General features: G+C 47.9%; 2 protein-coding genes across 3 annotated transcripts in view; one reads left to right on the forward strand and one right to left on the reverse strand.

Moving 5' to 3' along the window:
- Phkg1 (phosphorylase kinase catalytic subunit gamma 1) lies at nt 1-15,732 on the forward strand. 2 transcript variants are annotated; one of them, XM_039089286.2, is made up of 10 exons: nt 1-194; nt 3,720-3,835; nt 4,260-4,438; nt 4,833-4,887; nt 8,856-8,921; nt 10,819-10,982; nt 11,922-12,012; nt 12,158-12,311; nt 13,261-13,356; nt 13,649-15,732. In XM_039089286.2, exons 2-10 carry the CDS (start codon nt 3,753-3,755, stop codon nt 13,895-13,897), a joined length of 1,137 nt encoding a protein of 378 aa, XP_038945214.1. In that variant the 5' UTR covers nt 1-194; nt 3,720-3,752; the 3' UTR covers nt 13,898-15,732. The 2 variants fall into 2 exon arrangements, with proteins under 2 accessions (XP_038945214.1, NP_113761.1); NM_031573.2 differs by having other exon boundaries at nt 152-194; nt 13,231-13,356; nt 13,649-14,035.
- Sumf2 (sulfatase modifying factor 2) overlaps nt 14,746-17,031 on the reverse strand; it is an 18,271-nt gene continuing 15,985 nt past the window's right edge. Inside the window, exon 9 of the mRNA NM_001025125.2 lies at nt 14,746-15,360. Within this exon, the coding sequence (NP_001020296.2) occupies nt 15,276-15,360 (85 nt within the window). The 3' untranslated portion in view covers nt 14,746-15,275. The remainder of the gene's footprint in view (nt 15,361-17,031) is intronic.

Consider the following 17,031-nt stretch of genomic DNA (forward strand, 5'->3'; position numbering starts at 1 on the left):
TGTGATTTATTTTTGGCAGACCGGCCTTCCATCACCAAGTACCAAAGTCCCAGAAGAGGAGCAAGATAGCAACTCTAACAAGTGTCTGCTCAGGACACAGCTTCAATCCTCTGTGACAGTCCGCTGTCTCCCAAGGGCTCCAGGAGCTTTGGAATTCCTGTCACTTCCATTCAAGAGCCTACAAGAACCTAACTGTAAGTAGCCAGGCAGCAGTCGGGGAGCAATAGGGTTATGAGGCAAAAACAAGACCCCTTCCCCAGGTCCGTTTGACCCATTTCTCCTCAGACCTGGGAGAGCACAGATTCTCAGAACACCTGTTGGGCAGTTATCTACAGATCATGCATGTGGCTGTGTCCTCTGACTAGCTTTCTGGGATATCGAATTCCAAAACGTTGGACCATCTACTCATATTTAGAACTCCCTCACACCTCCAGGGAGTCTTGGAACAAGCGTAAGGGGCTAATGGAGCGGTCAATAAAGATCCATGGTTGGCTCTAGTCGGGCCTGAAAAACAGGGAGATCGACACACGTATATTCTCAGGAAAGGTGAACACAGCCAGATTTCGACCAGCCTGGCTCAGGATGGCATCCTGGTAGGGGCCAAGAATTGCTCTGTACCCACGCAAGGGGTCTGGTGTGGCTGGATAATGGGTGAGGGTCATACACGCCCATCTTGGGATTTTAGAATGGGCTCTCAGCAAACAGGCATGTTTTTTAACGGATACTAACAGGTTCGGGCTCTGCTGGCTGTTGATACGGTCAGTAAACAGGCCTGGTTCCTCCTATTGGCAAAGGAGACAGTTGTTATTCTAAACCTCCCTCTGGTAACCAGGCACCCAGTCGCTGGACACCAGGCCTCCTGCAAAGGCCAGCTTGAGGCAGTCAGAACTGCTGCTTGGCTGCTCAGCAGACTGGGTCCCTTGGGAGACCAGGCTTTCTTGGAAGTGGAGAAGAAGCATGTGCCCTTCGCCTGCTTGCCTCTTCTTATTGCTGGGTGATTTTTCTGCCTTTCTCAAACCCTGGGTCTGAAGCAGGAGTTCAATTTCCTGGCAGGAGCCTCTATGTTTCTGGAACAAGATGGGTCAGCTTAGCTTCTCCACGTCCAAACCGGAGCACGCTGACTCTGACCTGGCTTTGGGCTGAGGGTGTAACTCAGCCCAGTCCATAGCAGAGTGCTTGCTTAACATACTCAATACCCTGGGTTCTATCCCTAGCACCTAAAAATGAAATTAAAAGGGGAGCCAGAGAGATGGCTCAGTGGTTAAGAACCCTGGCTGCTCTTCCAGAGGACGTGGGTTCACTTCCCAGCCATGACGCAGCAACTCATTGCTCTCTTCCTCTCCAGTTCCAGGGGATGCGATACCCTCACCCAGGCGTACATGCAGGCACATAAAATTAAATTATCTTTTTAAATAAAATTGAAAGAAGAATAACTGACTCATGCCAGGCACAGAGAACCATGCCTTCAATGACAGCACTGGGGATGCAGAGGCATGTGGATCTCTTCTGTGAGTTTTAGGCCAGTCATACCGACATAGTGAGAGCATGTCTCAAAAACAAACAAACAAACAAACAAACAAACAAACCCTTACTGTATTGTCCACTCTGCTCCAGGACCACTGAGGTCTTCTTGCTGGTCATTGCTAGGTAGGATCTAGAGGATTCCAACGGCTAAGGTCTGTACAGTGCATCACCTCTCCATGGACTCACACCCAGCACTTGCCACACTCCTGTACTGGGCTGGGCAGAAGGCACAGAGACGCCTAGGTATCACGGTCTAATGGGAGGTAATAGCAGAGGTTGAGACCAAGAATCACTCACCCAGCTCTGGTACAGTGCTTGGCTTTTTTTGGTAAGAATATTTTGATTTTACATGTATGGCTGTTCTGCCTGTGCACCGCTTGTGTGCCTGGTCCTGACAGAGGCCGATAGAGGGCACCTCATAACCCGGAACAAGAATTAGAGATGGCCGTGAGCTGCTCTGCGGGTGCTGGGAAAGTGAAGCTGGGCCTCTGAAAGAGCAGCCAGTGCTGTAGCCACTGAGCTTTCTTTCCAGTATTCACACCTCCTCCTTTTTTATTAATACAAGGTCTCATGTAACCCTGGCTGGCCTAGAATTGCTATGTAGATCAGGTTAGCCACTAGGTCTGTTTTCTTTCTTTTCTTTTCCTTTCTTTTCTTTCTTTCTCGATCTCTCTCTTCTTTCTCAATAAACTGTCTCTATTGTCTAAAAAAACAAAAACCCTTCCCTCAAAAACAAAAACAAAAACAAAAAAACCCCACTAAGGGCACCAGACATGCATGTGGTACACAAATGTAATACATAAGGGCAAAACACTCATACTCATGAAATAAAAATAAATTGAGGGGCCTGGGTAGATGGATGGCTCAGAGGTTAAGAGCATTGACCGCTCTTCCAGAGCTCCTGAGTTCAAATCCCAGCAACCACATGGGGGTTTGCAACCATCTGTAATGGGATCAGATGCCCTCTTCTGGTGTTTCTGAAGACAGTTACAGTGTACATGAAATAAATAAATAAACCTTAAAGAAAAAATAAATCTTAAAAAAAAAATCAGGAAATAAAAGGCACGGGTGTTTTGCCATGTGGGGAGGAGCTAAGGGCTGAGAAATGGGACTGGTGCAAAATACAGCATGTGGGCGTGACAGCACAGACCTCAAGCCCTGCACTTAGGAAGTAGAAAGATCAGGAGTTCGAGACCAGTTTCAGCTACACAAAAGTTCGGTGGCAGCTTGGGCTCCATAAGACTCTTTTTTTTTTTTTTTTTTTTTTTGGTTCTTTTTTTTGGAGCTGGGGACTGAACCCAGGGCCTTGCGCTTCCTAGGTAAGCGCTCTAACCACTGAGCTAAATCCCCAACCCCTCCATAAGCCTCTTAAGCCGAAAGAAGAAAAAAAGTGGTCGCAGTCAGCAGAATGACAGCAAATACAGATGGGGTGGTGGCTGACCTGATGGACAGATGAGTGAGGAACGGTGTGATGTATGCAGAAGTTCGTCCCGGAAGGAGAGGCAGGAAGGGAGTCCAGAGGGATGGAAGAGTACCCTGGGGATGGAATTGTACCAGCAGGAAAGTGGGAAGCTATCCTTCTTTGCCACAAGTGCAGAGAAAACACAGAAGAAAAGCGAGGGTTGGAGAGATGGCTCAGCAGTTAGCAGTGGAAGCCCTTGCAGTCGCCAGAGTTTGGTTCCCAGCACCTGCATGGTGGCTCACAACTGCTCTAATCCAGTATCTCGGGCTCCTTCTTTATCCATCTTCTCTCCTCCGCAGGCATCTGCATTCGTGCGCACATGCCCACAGACAGCATTGTGTGCCTTAAAAAAAAAAAAAATATTTCAAGACAGTGCTTCTCTGTTTTAGCTCTGCCTATTTTGGAACTACAGCGGTGGCCCAGGCCTTTAATCTCAGCACCCAGGAGGCAAAGGCTGGCAAATCTCTGTGAGTTTGAGGCAGCCTGGTCTACAGAAATAGTTCCAGGACAGCTGGAAGTAAAACACAAAAAACCCTGTCTTGGAAAAAAGAAAGAAAGGAAAAGAAAAGAAAAGAAAAGAAAAAGAAAGAAAGGAAGGAAGAAAGAAAGAAAAGAGAGAGGAAAGAAAGAAAAGAGAAAGGAAAGAAAGGAGGAAGGAAAAGAAAAGAAAGAAAAAGGGGGAAAAAGGAAGGAGGAGTGGGAATTTGCCTGCTTCTTTCTGAATCCTTTTCAGAGGTGCTTGGGATCCCCTGAGATCCAGCTGACCATGACCCGGGATGAGGCCCTCCCTGACTCTCATTCTGCACAGAATTTCTATGAGAACTACGAGCCCAAGGAGATCCTGGGCAGGTAAGACTCGGACCACCCGGGAAGTCCTGACCGCACCTCCTGCTCTGATCGCTGATTGGCTCCACCCTCTGCTCTAACGGGATTTCTGACCCCTTAGCTCCTCCCCTTAGAATGAGAAGGGAAGTCTGTGTTACAACCCAGGGCCTTCGAATTCCTGATTGATTTAATTTCTGTTTTCTGAGTACAAGTGTTTCGGCCGTATGCATGTTTGTGCGCCACATGCGTGTCTGGTGTCCTTAGAGGTCAGAGTAGCTGTCGGATCCCCTGGATTTCCAGACAGTTGTTAGTAGCCATGTGGGTGCCGGGAACTGAACCCAGGTTCTCTGAAAGAACAAGTACTCAGTCTCTGAGCTTTCTCTCCAGTCCCTTTGGTAAGGGAGTATGGAGTATGGAGTCCCCAGGCCCTCTGTTCTCTGCCCACAAGGGGAGTCAGCAGCGTGGTCAGGAGATGCATTCACAAACCTACGTGCCAAGAATACGCAGTAAAAATCATCGACATCACCGGCGGAGGAAGCTTTAGCTCCGAGGAGGTACAGGAGCTTCGGGAAGCCACCCTGAAGGAGGTGGACATTCTGCAGAAGGTCTCAGGACACCCCAACATCAGTAAGTGTATCCTCCAAACTCCCCAACTCCCCTGGGCACAAAGCAGGGCAGCGTGCTTTATAGTGAATGATTCTGCCCTAATAACTTAGCAAGTCAGGGTGTGAGGAGTCACCTTGTGACCAGCTATACCCATTCAAGGGCTGCTCGATGGCTCTGCCAGCCCATTATTGAGGTTCGAGGCGCCTCCCTCGTTACTCTGAATGGGTACAGCCAGTGTTGGGAGGTGGGAAAGCAGAGTATGAAATCCCTGGTTCTTCCCACACCACAGCCATTGCCTTGGAACCCCATCACATTCCCACCCCTGTCTTTGAAGCCAGCCTGCCTGGTCTGTGTGCCTGTGGCCGGTACCAAGGCTCCTCTGCTCCTTGAGACCAGCTAGCCTTTTCCGTTTCAGTACAGCTGAAGGACACTTACGAGACCAACACTTTCTTCTTCTTGGTATTTGATCTGTAAGTACCCAACCCTGGAGCCACCATTAGCCCCGAGGCTTATAAAGCCCTCCAGCAAGTCCCACCAGGCTGTCAGGGGGCAGACCAACATCAGACCTCAAGGTGAAACACCAGGCAAAGTCAAGGGTTGATTAGGGCCATACTGCCAGGAATACCACTTATGGATGGAGTGTGTGTGTGTGTGTGTGTGTGTGTGTGTGTGTGTGTGTGTGTGTGCGCGCGCGCGCGCGCCAACGCATGAATGTGTCTTTTCTTTTAACTAAAAAAATTTTTTAAAGATTTATTTATTTGTTTATTTATTTGTTTATTTATTTATTTAATGTATACGAGTACACTGTAGCTGTCTTCAGACACACCAGACCTCATTACAGATGGTCATGAGCCACCATGTGGTTGCTGGGAATTGAACTCAGGACCTCTGGAAGAGCAGTTGGAGCTCTTAACTGCTGAGCCATTTCTCCAGCCCCCTAAAAAAATTTTTTGAGACGGTTTTTCTATGTAAAAGCCCTGGCTGTTCTGGAATTTACTCTGTAGATGTAGACCAGGCTGGCCTTGAACTCACAGAGATCCTCTTGCTTCTGCCTCCCAAGTTCTCGGATTAAGGGCATGCACCACCACCACCAGCTTTATGATCAGTTTTTATTAGAAAAAAAAAATTCCAAGCTGGGTGATGGTGGCCCATGCCTTTAGTCCCAGCACCTAGGAGGCAGAGGCAGGTCAGATATCTCTGTGAGTTTCAGGCCAGCCTGGTCTACAAAGTGAATTCCATCACATCAGAGAAACCCTGTCAAAGAAAAAAAACAAGGACACTTTTCTTTTTTTTTTTTTCTTTTTTTTCTTTTTTTTTTTTTTTCAGAGCTGGGGACCAAATCCAGGGCCTTGCGCTCGCTAGGCAAGTGCTTTACCACTGAGCTAAATCCCCAACCCCAAGGACGCTTTTCTAAGGTTGACAAAAAAACCAGTTTTCTAAGGTTGAAAGAAAAATTCTGGGGCTGGAAAGATGGCTCAGTGGTTAAGAGCACTGACTCCTCTTACAGAGGTCCTGAGTTCAATTCCCAGCAACCACATGGTGACCCACAACCATCTGTAATGGGACTTAATGCCCTCTTTTTTTTTTTTTTTTTTTTTTTCATCTTTATTATCTTGGGTATTTCTTATTTACATTTCGTATTCCCTTTCCCGGTTTCCGGGCCAACATCCCCCTAACCCCTCCCCCTCCCCTTCTCTATGTGTGTTCCCCTCCCCTAATGCCTTCTTCTGGTGTGTCTGAAGAGAGTGTCAGTGTACTCACATACAATATAAGCAAATCTTTTTAAAAAACTCCTCTGAGTGAGGCCATACATGCCTTTAATTCCGGCACTTGGGAGACAGAAACTTGGTGAGTTTGGGGCCCATCTGGTCTACACAGTGAGTTCCAGGCTGGCCAAAGTATATACAGAGACCCTTTTTCACAAGAAGGGGATGGGCGGGTGGGGAGTGAGAACAGGAGGGAAGAGAAGTGAGGGGGAAGAGTGAACTGCACTTCAAAGGCTGCCTGGGTGGTCCACATCTGCAGTGCCAGCCTCACTCTGGAGACTGAGGGGAGAATGTCAAAAGTTTGAAACCAGTTTGTGCCACACAGTTGCACCTCATCTCAGAAAACAAACCCCACCCCCAACCCCAAAGAAAATCAATCTTTGTCCCTTTCTGATCTAGAACATGGTCTCTGCTAGAGCAAACTAGTTTTACCCTGGAGGGCTTCCGGGGACGCCAGTAAAAATAGCTTTTCCAAGTCACCTCGCTAAAGGTTAAAGACATTTGAGCTGGCCCCAAAGGTTACCCAGGACGGAGGCCTTCGAATATAGCAGGATGGCTGCCACTGGGCAGGGGAAGGGGCCTTCCTAGGGCCAGCCCTGTGGTTAAATAGGAAAGGATAAAACTGGGCACCTTGGTACAGTCCTATAGTCCAACTCAGGAGGGTAAGGGAGGATGATTATTGCCACGATTTAAGGCTAGCCTGGGCAACAGTATGAGACCTTGTTACACATTTTTCTTATGTAAATTATGAGAAAAGAGGAAACAGAAAATATTGGAGGGCTCGCCAACTGCTATATGAAAAGTTTCAACACTACAAACCTATTGCCATAATTTCCTCAAGTAAACTCTCTCCTTAAATTAACTGTGATATACAGGGTGGCACATGCCTTTAATCCTGGCACTTAGGATGCAAAGCCAAGCAGATCTCTGTGAGTTTGAGGCCAGCCTGATCTACAGAGTGAGAGAGAAACCCTGTCTCAAAAAACAAAAACAAAACAAACAAGAAAATTGTGAGGTATGGAGAAGTCAAGACTCCCAGTATTGGCTAGTTTTATGTCAACTTGACGCAAGCGAGAGTCACAGGGGAGGAGGGAGAGCCTCAGTTGAGAAAAATGCCTCCATAAAATCCAGATGTTGGGCTGGAGAGATGGCTCAGCGGTTAAGAGTACCCGACTACTCTTCCAGAGGTCCTGAGTTCAATTCCCAGCAACCACATGGTGGCTCACAACCATCTGTAAAGAGGTCCCATGCCCTCTTCTGGTGTATCTGAAGACAGCTACAGTGTACTTATATATAATAAATGAATAAATCTTTAAAAAAAAAATCCAGATGTTGCAAACCTGTAGGGCATTTTCAAGTGCTGGGGCTAAAGGTGTGTGCCACTAGATCTGGCCTGTGTCTTCATTATTTAAGCCATTTATTTTGCTTATCTTTAATGTGTTTGTGTGCACGTGTGCGTGTACACACACAACCCTGTCTGTATGTGGGTATGTGCGAGCGTGTGCAGGTGCCTCTGCAGACCAGAGACTGTCTTGAATCCTCTGGAGCTAGAGTTATACACAATTGTTAGTGCCTTGACATGAGTGCTGGGAACCAAACTCAGTTCCTCCGGAAGAACAGTATGTGCTCTTAAATGCTGAGTCATCTTTCTGGCCCTATTTCTGTTTGTTTGTTTTTTTTTAAAGATTTATTTATTATATATAAGTATACTGTAGCTGTCTTCAGACACACCAGAAGAGGGCATCGGATCCCATTACAGATGGTTGTGAGCCACCATGTGGTTGCTGGGATTTGAACTCAGGACCTCAGGAAGAGCAGTCAGTGCTCTTAACCACTGAGCCATCTCTCCAGCCCTTGTTTTGTTTTGTTTTGTTTTGTTTTTAAAGATTTATTTATTATATATACAGTATTCTGCCTGCCAGATCTCATTATAGATGGTCACGAGCCACCATGTGGTTGCTGGGATTTGAACTCAGGACCTCTGGAAGAGCCACCAGTGCTCTTAACCACGGAGCCATCTCTCCAGCCCCTGTTTCTTTGTTTTTGTTTTTGTGTTTGAGACAGGGTCCCATGTAGCTTGAGCTAGCCTCCAGCTCACTATGTAGCTGAGGCTGGCTATGAACTCCTGATTTTCCTATGTCCACCTCCCAAGTACTAGGATCATAGGTATATACTCCACAGCTGGCTGTTAAACAAATGACGGGCAAACTTTGCTTCCCCAAAACTTATACTGTTGATGCTTTCCATTTGCTTTCTGGCAAATATTCCCAATACCCCTAGATCTGGCTTTAGGGGTCCTGGGCCAGAGACTCAGATGTCTAACTTCTGCCCCTAAGCACCAACAGATCCAAGGGTGCCATGTGTTTTCTTTTTTCTTTTTCTTTTTTCCTTTCGGAGCTGGGGACCGAACCCAGAGCCTTGCGCTTGCTAGGCAAGCACTCTACCACTGAGCTAAATCCCCAACCCCGCCATGTGTTTTCATAGGCAGGGACATCATATTTTCCCAGCTTCTTGTTTTTCTTCCGATTCTTCCCAGACAACTCCTTCACTCCCTTCACAGGTTCCTTTCCTCAGGGAACAGTCCACCTTGCCTTCAGCAGCAGCGGGTGGGAACACAGGTCTGGGGGGACAAGTAAGGCGCTGTTGGTCTTGGAAACGCTTTGTTCCCACAGGATGAAGAGAGGGGAACTCTTTGACTATCTCACAGAGAAGGTCACCTTGACTGAGAAGGAAACCAGGTAAGGCGCATGCGCCATCTTTATGCCGTCTTCCTGTACTAGCCCCGAAGCCGTCTGGTAGGAGGCTTGGCTTGCACGCTTTAGCTGACGACACGCTGCCTTCTGGGATCTCTCGGCTCCTTGGCACAATCTACACTCTAGATTCTAGACCGTCCCAGCCTATCGTAGCTCCAACATCGTGAGCAGTGTGGTTGGCATGTGTGCTTTGGCCTCCCTGAGTCTTCTCTCTGCGGAGTGGAAGAGGAGTAGGGAAATACTCAATCCTGTGGTATGGAAAAAGTTTTGCCTAATTCTAGAATCAAAAATTAAATTGGAGAGATGGCTCAGCAATTAGAGCGCTTGCTATTCTCATTTTTTTAAAAAATTAATTTACTTTAAAAAATATTTATTTATGTATTTTATATATAAGTAGCTGACTTTAAACACATCGGAGGGCATCAGACCTCATGACAGATGGTTGTGAGCCATCATGTGGTTGCTGGGATTTGAACTCAGGACCTCTGGAAGAGCAGTCAGTGCTCTTTACCACTGAGCCATATGTCTAGTCCCTTTGTTCTTGATCTTTTGAGACAGGGTCTTCCTATGTAGCCCCGCCTGGCCTGGAACTTGTTAAGAAGGCCAGGGTGGCCTTGAACTCACAGAGATCTGCCTGCAGGGTGTTGGCATTAAATACTTGCACCACCATGATTGGCACACTTGCTGTTCTTTCAGAAGACCTGGGTTCAGTTCCCAGCAGCCATACTGATGGCTCACAAATGTCTGTCATTCCAGTTCTAGAGGATGTGAGGACCTGTTGCCTTCTTCTGACCACCTTGGGCACTACATAAATACGATGGGTATATGAACACTCAGGCATGTACATACACATACGTTAAATAAACAAATGCATTCTATTAGGAAAAAAGAGCCAATAGGCTAGATGTGTCCCTTAGGAGTACAGTGCTTGCCTAGAATGTATAAGGCCCTGAGTTTCATCCCTAGTATCTGGGAAAAATACAAACAAAAACTTAGGGGGTTGGAGATTTAGCTCAGTGGTAGAGCGCTTGCCTAGCAAACGCAAGGGCCTGGGTTCAGTCCCCAGCTCCGAAAAAAAGAAAAAGAAAAAACAAAACAAAACAAAACAAAAAACTTAGAACAGATTGTGGTATGGTGATGAATATCTATAACCTCAATAAGAAGGGGCCTGAGGCGGGAGGATTATGAGTTCAGGGCTAATCTGAGTTTCATGTGACACCTTGTTTCAAAAAGTAAAAATAGGGGTCAGCCACAATTCAGCTGCCTAGCGTGCTGGGACATTTCACCTTCCGGCACTGCATGAACTGGCTGTGGTGGCACCTCTAATCCCAGCATTTGGAAGATGTCAACAGGAGGATCAGGAGTTCAAGGTCATCCGTAGCTACATAGTAGGTTAGAGGTCAGCCTGGGCTACAGGAGACCTTGTCACAATAAAATAAAATAAAATAAAATAAAATAAAATAAAATAAAATATAGAATAAAAATAGCAGGATATGGGGCTGGAGAGATGGCTCAGCGGTTAAGAGCACTGACTGCTCTTCCAGAGGTCCTGAGTTCAAATCCCAGCAACCACATGGTGGCTCACAACCATCTGTAATGAGATCTGATGCCCTCTTCTGGTGTTTCTGACAGCTACAGTGCACTTATATATGATAAATAAATACATCTTTAAATAAAAATAGTAGGATATGGTGGTATGAGACTTTAATTGAAACATTTGGGAGGCAGAGGTAGGCAGATTTCGGAGTTCAAGGCCAGCCTGGTCTGCTGTGAGTGTTTCAGGATAGCCAGGGTACATAGAGAAAGCCTCTCTGGAAAAACAATAACAGTAGCAACAATAATAAGACAAATAAAATAAGCCAGCGCCATGATCTCCCTCCAGAAAGATCATGCGGGCCCTGCTGGAGGTGGTCTGCACCTTGCACAAACTCAACATTGTCCATCGGGACCTGAAGCCGGAGAACATCCTTCTGGATGACAACATGAACATCAAGCTCACTGACTTCGGGTTTTCCTGCCAGCTGCAGCCAGGAGAGAAGCTCCGAGGTCTGGTACCATGGCCTTGGCCCACAGAGGGGCCTCAGGGATGGAAATTGCATGATGTTCTCCCTAGAATAACAATTCTAGCATGTCAGTGGCTAAGGAGATGGCTCACTGGGTAAAATGGGATACATGAGCATGGGGACCTGAGTTCAAATCCCCAGAGCCCACGTAACTCCAGCACTAGGCAGACAGCTAGGGGGATCTCTCAGGGTTGCTGGCTGGTCTACCTGAATCAGTCAGCTCCAGGCCAGTGGGAGATCCTGTTTCGAAGACAAGATGGAGGAGGCTGGAGAGATGGCTCAGTGGTTAGAGCACTGACTGTTCTTCCAGAGGTCCTGAGTTCAATTCCCAGCAACCACATGGTGGCTCATAATTATCTCTAATGAGATCTGGTGCCCTCTTCTGGCAGAACGGTGTATACATAATAAATAATAAATAACAAACCGAAAAAAAAACAAAAACCAAGATGAATCCCAGAGATGATGATGTGTGTGATGATAATGATGATGATGATGATGATGTGTGTGTGTATGTGTGTGTGTGTGTGTGTGTGTGTGTGTGTGTGTGTGTGTGTAGCCTTAGCTGTCCTTTGTAGACCAGGCTGGCCTCAAACTCAAAGAAATCTGCCTGCCTCTGCCTCCCACATATCCCACACGGATTCCTAGGTCCTTAAAAGAGCATGTGTTTATTGTTTCTTGAGGTAAGTTTTCTTCCTAGGACTTCACGGAGTCAGGTTCCCACCGCCTGAGCTCCATGAGCTCCATGTCTGGTGCCTAAAAGAACCTAGGAATCCACGGTGGCCCTCTGAGCCTGTGTATTCTGCTGTTACTACTGAGTGTAAAACAGCAGAGCCCTACTTTGTCGTTTGGCTTTCTTGGGTAATTTCTTCCAAGGGAGAGTCTCCCTGCTGTCCCGTCCTGAGAGCCGCTCTTCCTGATGCAGAGGTTTGTGGGACTCCCAGTTATCTGGCCCCCGAAATCATCCAGTGCTCCATGGACGAAGGCCATCCTGGCTATGGAAAGGAGGTGGACATGTAAGTGATATGGTAGGTGGGGGGAGTGGAGGGTGGGGTGCTCACAACCTGAGCCGAGTGAAAGTAGGAACGATGGCCCACCACTCCTGCATGCCTCCCCTACCCGTGAGGCTAAGGGCAACACGAGGCCCCGCCCTCCCCCCAGGTGGAGCACAGGAGTCATCATGTATACGCTGCTGGCTGGCTCCCCGCCCTTCTGGCACCGGAAGCAAATGCTAATGTTGAGGATGATCATGGATGGCAAATACCAGTTCGGCTCACCAGAGTGGGATGACTACTCAGATACCGTGAAAGACTTGGTGAGAGGCCATGGCTGCCAGTTCCCTAAGGAGAGGAAAACACCCCAGTACAGGAAGCATGTCTCAGAGTGGAGGAATCTCCAGAAGGGACCGGTCCACTGTCTTGTATCTGTCTCAATGGTGTTAATAAAATACCTAGCAAAGGGTTGGAGAGATGGCTCAGTGGTTAAGAGCACTGACTGCTCTTCCAGAGGTCCTGAGTTCAAATCCCAGCAACCACATGGTGGCTCACAACCATCTGTAAGGAGATCTGATACACCCTTCTGGTGTGTCTAAGACAGCTACAGTGTACTCATATATACTAAATAAATAAATAAATCTTAAAAAAAAATACCTAGCAAAAACTACTTAAGGAAGGAAGGGTTTGGCTCATGCTTTATGAGCTGCCTGTGTGGAACATCCGTGGTCAGGAAGCAGAGGGAGATTAATGCTGGGCTCAGTTTGTTCTCTCTTTTCCATCCCTAGTTAACTGGATCCACCCACATTTAGGGTGTAACTTTTCACCTTCTACTCTTTTTTTAAATATTCTTTTTTAAAAAATGTGTTTGTTTATTTATTATAAATTATTAAATATATATTATAAATTATATATATATTTATTATATATAAGTACACTGTTGTCCTCAGACACACCAGAAAAGGGCATCCGATCTCATTACAGATGGTTGTGAGCCACCATGTGGTTGCTGGGATTTGAACTCAGGTCCTCTGGAAGAGCAGTCAGTGCTCTTAATCACTGAGCCATCTCTCCAGCCCCCTCACCTTTAACTCTTGTAAACAATTTCGCACAGACAGGTCCACAGATCTGCTTCCATAGTGGTTCTAAATCCTATCAAGTTGGCAATCAGGACTGACCTCCACACCCCCTAGTTTTCCAGAACGTTGTCCTGGTAGCCTCAGGTCCCTTCTGCTCTCACAGGTATCTCGCTTCTTGGTGGTGCAACCCCAGGACCGCTGCTCGGCGGAAGAGGCCTTGGCGCATCCTTTCTTCCAGGAGTACGTGGTGGAAGAGGTGCGGCACTTCAGCCCTCGAGGGAAGTTCAAGGTACTGATATCGAACCTCCCCCAGGCTCTTGGGGGGAAGCTCCTCTTGCCTCCTGAGGCACTCTATACCTGCCCGCACCAGGCTCCCAGAGCCTTAAACTATGGCACCTCTTCTTGTACCCACTGTTCCAATTCATTTTCTGGCTGCAGAGAATGTCAGCTAACTGACCCTGTTAGCCTAAATCTTTGTAGATGCTTATAGCCTGGCATCATGAAAGGCAGCCCCAAAGCCATCTAAGGTTTCCCGACAAGCTCCGCTGCGGGCCGAGGGCGCTCAGTGCTGCCTCCTGCAGGTCATCTGTCTAACTGTGCTGGCCTCGGTAAGGATCTACTACCAGTACCGTCGGGTGAAGCCGGTAACCAGGGAGATCGTCATCCGAGACCCCTACGCCCTACGGCCATTGCGCAGACTCATCGACGCCTATGCTTTCCGCATCTACGGCCACTGGGTGAAGAAAGGGCAACAGCAGAACAGAGCTGCCCTCTTCGAGAACACGCCCAAGGCAGTGCTCCTCTCCTTGGCTGAGGAGGAGGACTTCTGAGGGGTGGCGGGGCACAGGGGAGAAAGCAAACAGGGTACGCGCCCCCAGAACTGTGAGAAGAGGATGCCTCAAGGAGGAGGCTTCTGCAAAGGAGCTGTGACCCTACTCTGCACTCTCAAAGGCTCGCCACTAGATGCGCAGGGCGTTCCCATTAAACAGCAGTAATAATAGCTGGAGCTGGGTGTGCTGTCGCATGTGCCTGTTGCCCTGGGACAGTGGGATCCCCGGTTCTAGGCCAGCCTGGGCAGCTTAGTGATGCTTATTTCAAAATCAAAACAGGGCTGGGAATGTAACTCTGGTGAGTGTAAGGCCTCCAAATTCAACCTCTGGTATGGCAAAAATAGATAATTAAATAAATCCACTGCGGATGAGGCTGTGTTAGGCAGGAATGAAAGGACAGAGAGCGCATGTATTCTGGGAGCTATAAGCCTTCTGGCTTCTCTGCTGTGCACCTTTGTCAAGGTCCCTAGTTTTCTTTCTTTCTTTCTTTTTTTTTTTTGAATTTTAGATTTATGTATTTTATGTCTGATTTGTTCGCATGTAACCCACATGCATGCAGTACCTGTGGAGGTTACAAGGGGACGTCAGATCCCCTGAACAGAGTTGTACAGGTAGATGGGACCACCTAGTGGGTGGTAAGAATTGAACCCCTTCTCTGCAAGAACAAGCGCTCATAACCACCAAGCCGTCTTTCCAGCCCTATTTCTCTGTATGGGCCCAAAGGTTATTGATAGTTGAGGAAGTGGATATATATATATATCTCCCTCAGGGACATGTTTGCATGGAACACGGAAGGCATTTGTATTCCTAGAGGAACACTGGTAGCATTCTCTCACAATGCACAGCTTCACCTTGTAAATCGTTTGCTCTACTGGAGCCTTTTAACAGTGGGTATTGTATATAATCCCAGCACTCAGGAAGCTGAGGTAGGAGGACGGAGAGTTCGAGACCAGTAGCCACACGAGTATCCCATTTCAAAGGACATCGAGGCTAGGTTCCAGCAGCAAGGCAGGCTTTGGTGCCATCTCACAAAGGAAGCATTTTCCTTCTATAAAATTTCTCGGGAGAAAGCAAAAAGGGCAAGACTTTAAAATGCTGTCTTTTGGAGAACTGCTCCAGATACCAGAGCGTTTGGTTCCTTTGTCCTTAATACTGCACTTAAGAGACAACCCAGCGCCCAGCCTTGGTCATCTTCCAGGCGATGGCAGTCCCTTCTTGGGGTCTGAGTGTTCTTCTGTCCTTAGGAGGTTGTCTGTCAAAGGGGAGGGGCTCAAAAGGCCATCCCTCAGACGGATGAGCTTGGTGTCCAGCTGCCTCTGGAATCTGGTCAGGGAGAGACAGTACTGAGGGGGTGCTTTCTCCGTCTCTGTCTGGCCGCTCACAGATCCTCCTTCAGCCTGCCTTCACTGGAAGCGCAGCGGAAGCCCAGGTTGTCTGAGGCTGAATCCGGAGTATTGCCCATCCTGTACAGAGGAGGGAGAGAAGATGCATGCTGTTGGGGGTGGGGTCGGTTGAGAAAAAGAGTTGCTGTAGTGGTTTGAATGAGAATGGCCCTCTTACGTTTGAATGCTCAGTCATCAGGGAGTGGAACTGTTTTGGAAGGATTGGGAGGTAGGTGTGGCTTTGTTGGAGGAACTGTCACTAGGGATTAGCTTTGAGGTTTCAAAAACCCACGACAGGCCTAGTGTCTCTCATTGCTTGCTGCCTGTGGATCACGATATGAAGCTGTCAGTACTGCTTCAGCTCCATGATGTTCTGCTTCCCACCATGATTATCACAGACTAGCCCTCTGGAACTGTATGAAAGCCCCCGATTAAATGCTTTCTTTTGTAAGAGTTGCCTTGGTCACGGTGTCTCTTCACAGCAACCGAATCGTAACCAACACGGTTGGTCTGAGGGCAAGTCCAGCCAGTGTGCCACTAGGGGGAAGGGGACAGAGTGGGGCGGTGGGTGGCCACATAGGATTACAATAAAGGGTGATCTTAGTGACCACTGATGAGCAGCTCCTACTCTAAGTATAGCATTACAGCTCAACACACCTGCAGGTCAGACATGAGTTTCACAGCCTGTGATGGCAATTCTTGGTCATCACCTCAACTACACCTTTCCAGAAACCGAAGGGCACACCTGTGAGGGCTTTTGCTCCATTTGATGTGGGAAGACCCACTTTTTTTTTTTTTTCTTTTTTCCGGAGCTGGGGACCAAACCCAGGGCCTTGCGCTTGCTAGGCAAGCGCTCTACCACTGAGCTAAATCCCCAACCCCGGAAGACCCACTTCTAATCTGAATCTTTGAGGTGGGAAGACACACCTTTAATCCAGATCTTTGAGGTGGGCCCTCTATTCTGGGCCACGCCTTCTGCTGGAAGAAGGAGGCTTTAACTCTTTGCCTGCTTGCTCTCGCCTTGCTAGTAAGTCCACTCCTACACTGGCATTAGAGCCTACTTCTTTGGGATTCCAGCATCTACTGAGGACAGCCGAGACATCCGGTCTCATGGACTGCACCATTACTGGTTTCCTGCACCTTCTATTCATTAGCAGCCATTGTTGGATTAGCTGGACCACAGCCTGTAAGTCATTCCAATAAATCCCCTCTCTCTCTATAGAGAGGAATTCATTCTGTAAGTTGTGTTATCCTAAGAGAACCCTAAATCGGCAGTAAGTCTTCTCTGATAAGCAGGGGCCTCACCATCTTCCACACCCACAATCTGAAGCCGTAAAGTCTGAAGAGTCTTGGCCAAGGCCCACCAAACTAAACCTATGGAGATGAAAGCACGAGTTCCAGAGACTGGAAGTCAGTGATGGGGGAGCAGCCCCAGCACCTCCCTCACAAAATGATTCTAAGCGGTAACTTCTGCATCCGGCAGCTTGACGAGTGGGTTAACTCAGATCTCCTGGCTGTGGCCGACTAATGAGCACCTCAGTCTCCTTCCCTCTGCCCTGCTAGGTGTGGGACGGGTGCCTACAGAGGAAGTTGCCACCTCCCTCTGTCCCCTTAGTGCTGCTGAGTCTCGGGCAAGGGTCCCCAGGCTGTTAGGGACCCATATCCACTTCCCACAGTCGGCAGTGCTAGCTTGCTTCTCTTACAACTTTGAGTAGAGGTCGGATCTGCAGGAAGGGTGAGAGGAGTGTGAAA

This window comes from Rattus norvegicus, chromosome 12 (genome assembly GCF_036323735.1).
Source record: "Rattus norvegicus strain BN/NHsdMcwi chromosome 12, GRCr8, whole genome shotgun sequence".
Classification (NCBI taxonomy): Eukaryota; Metazoa; Chordata; class Mammalia; order Rodentia; family Muridae; genus Rattus; species Rattus norvegicus.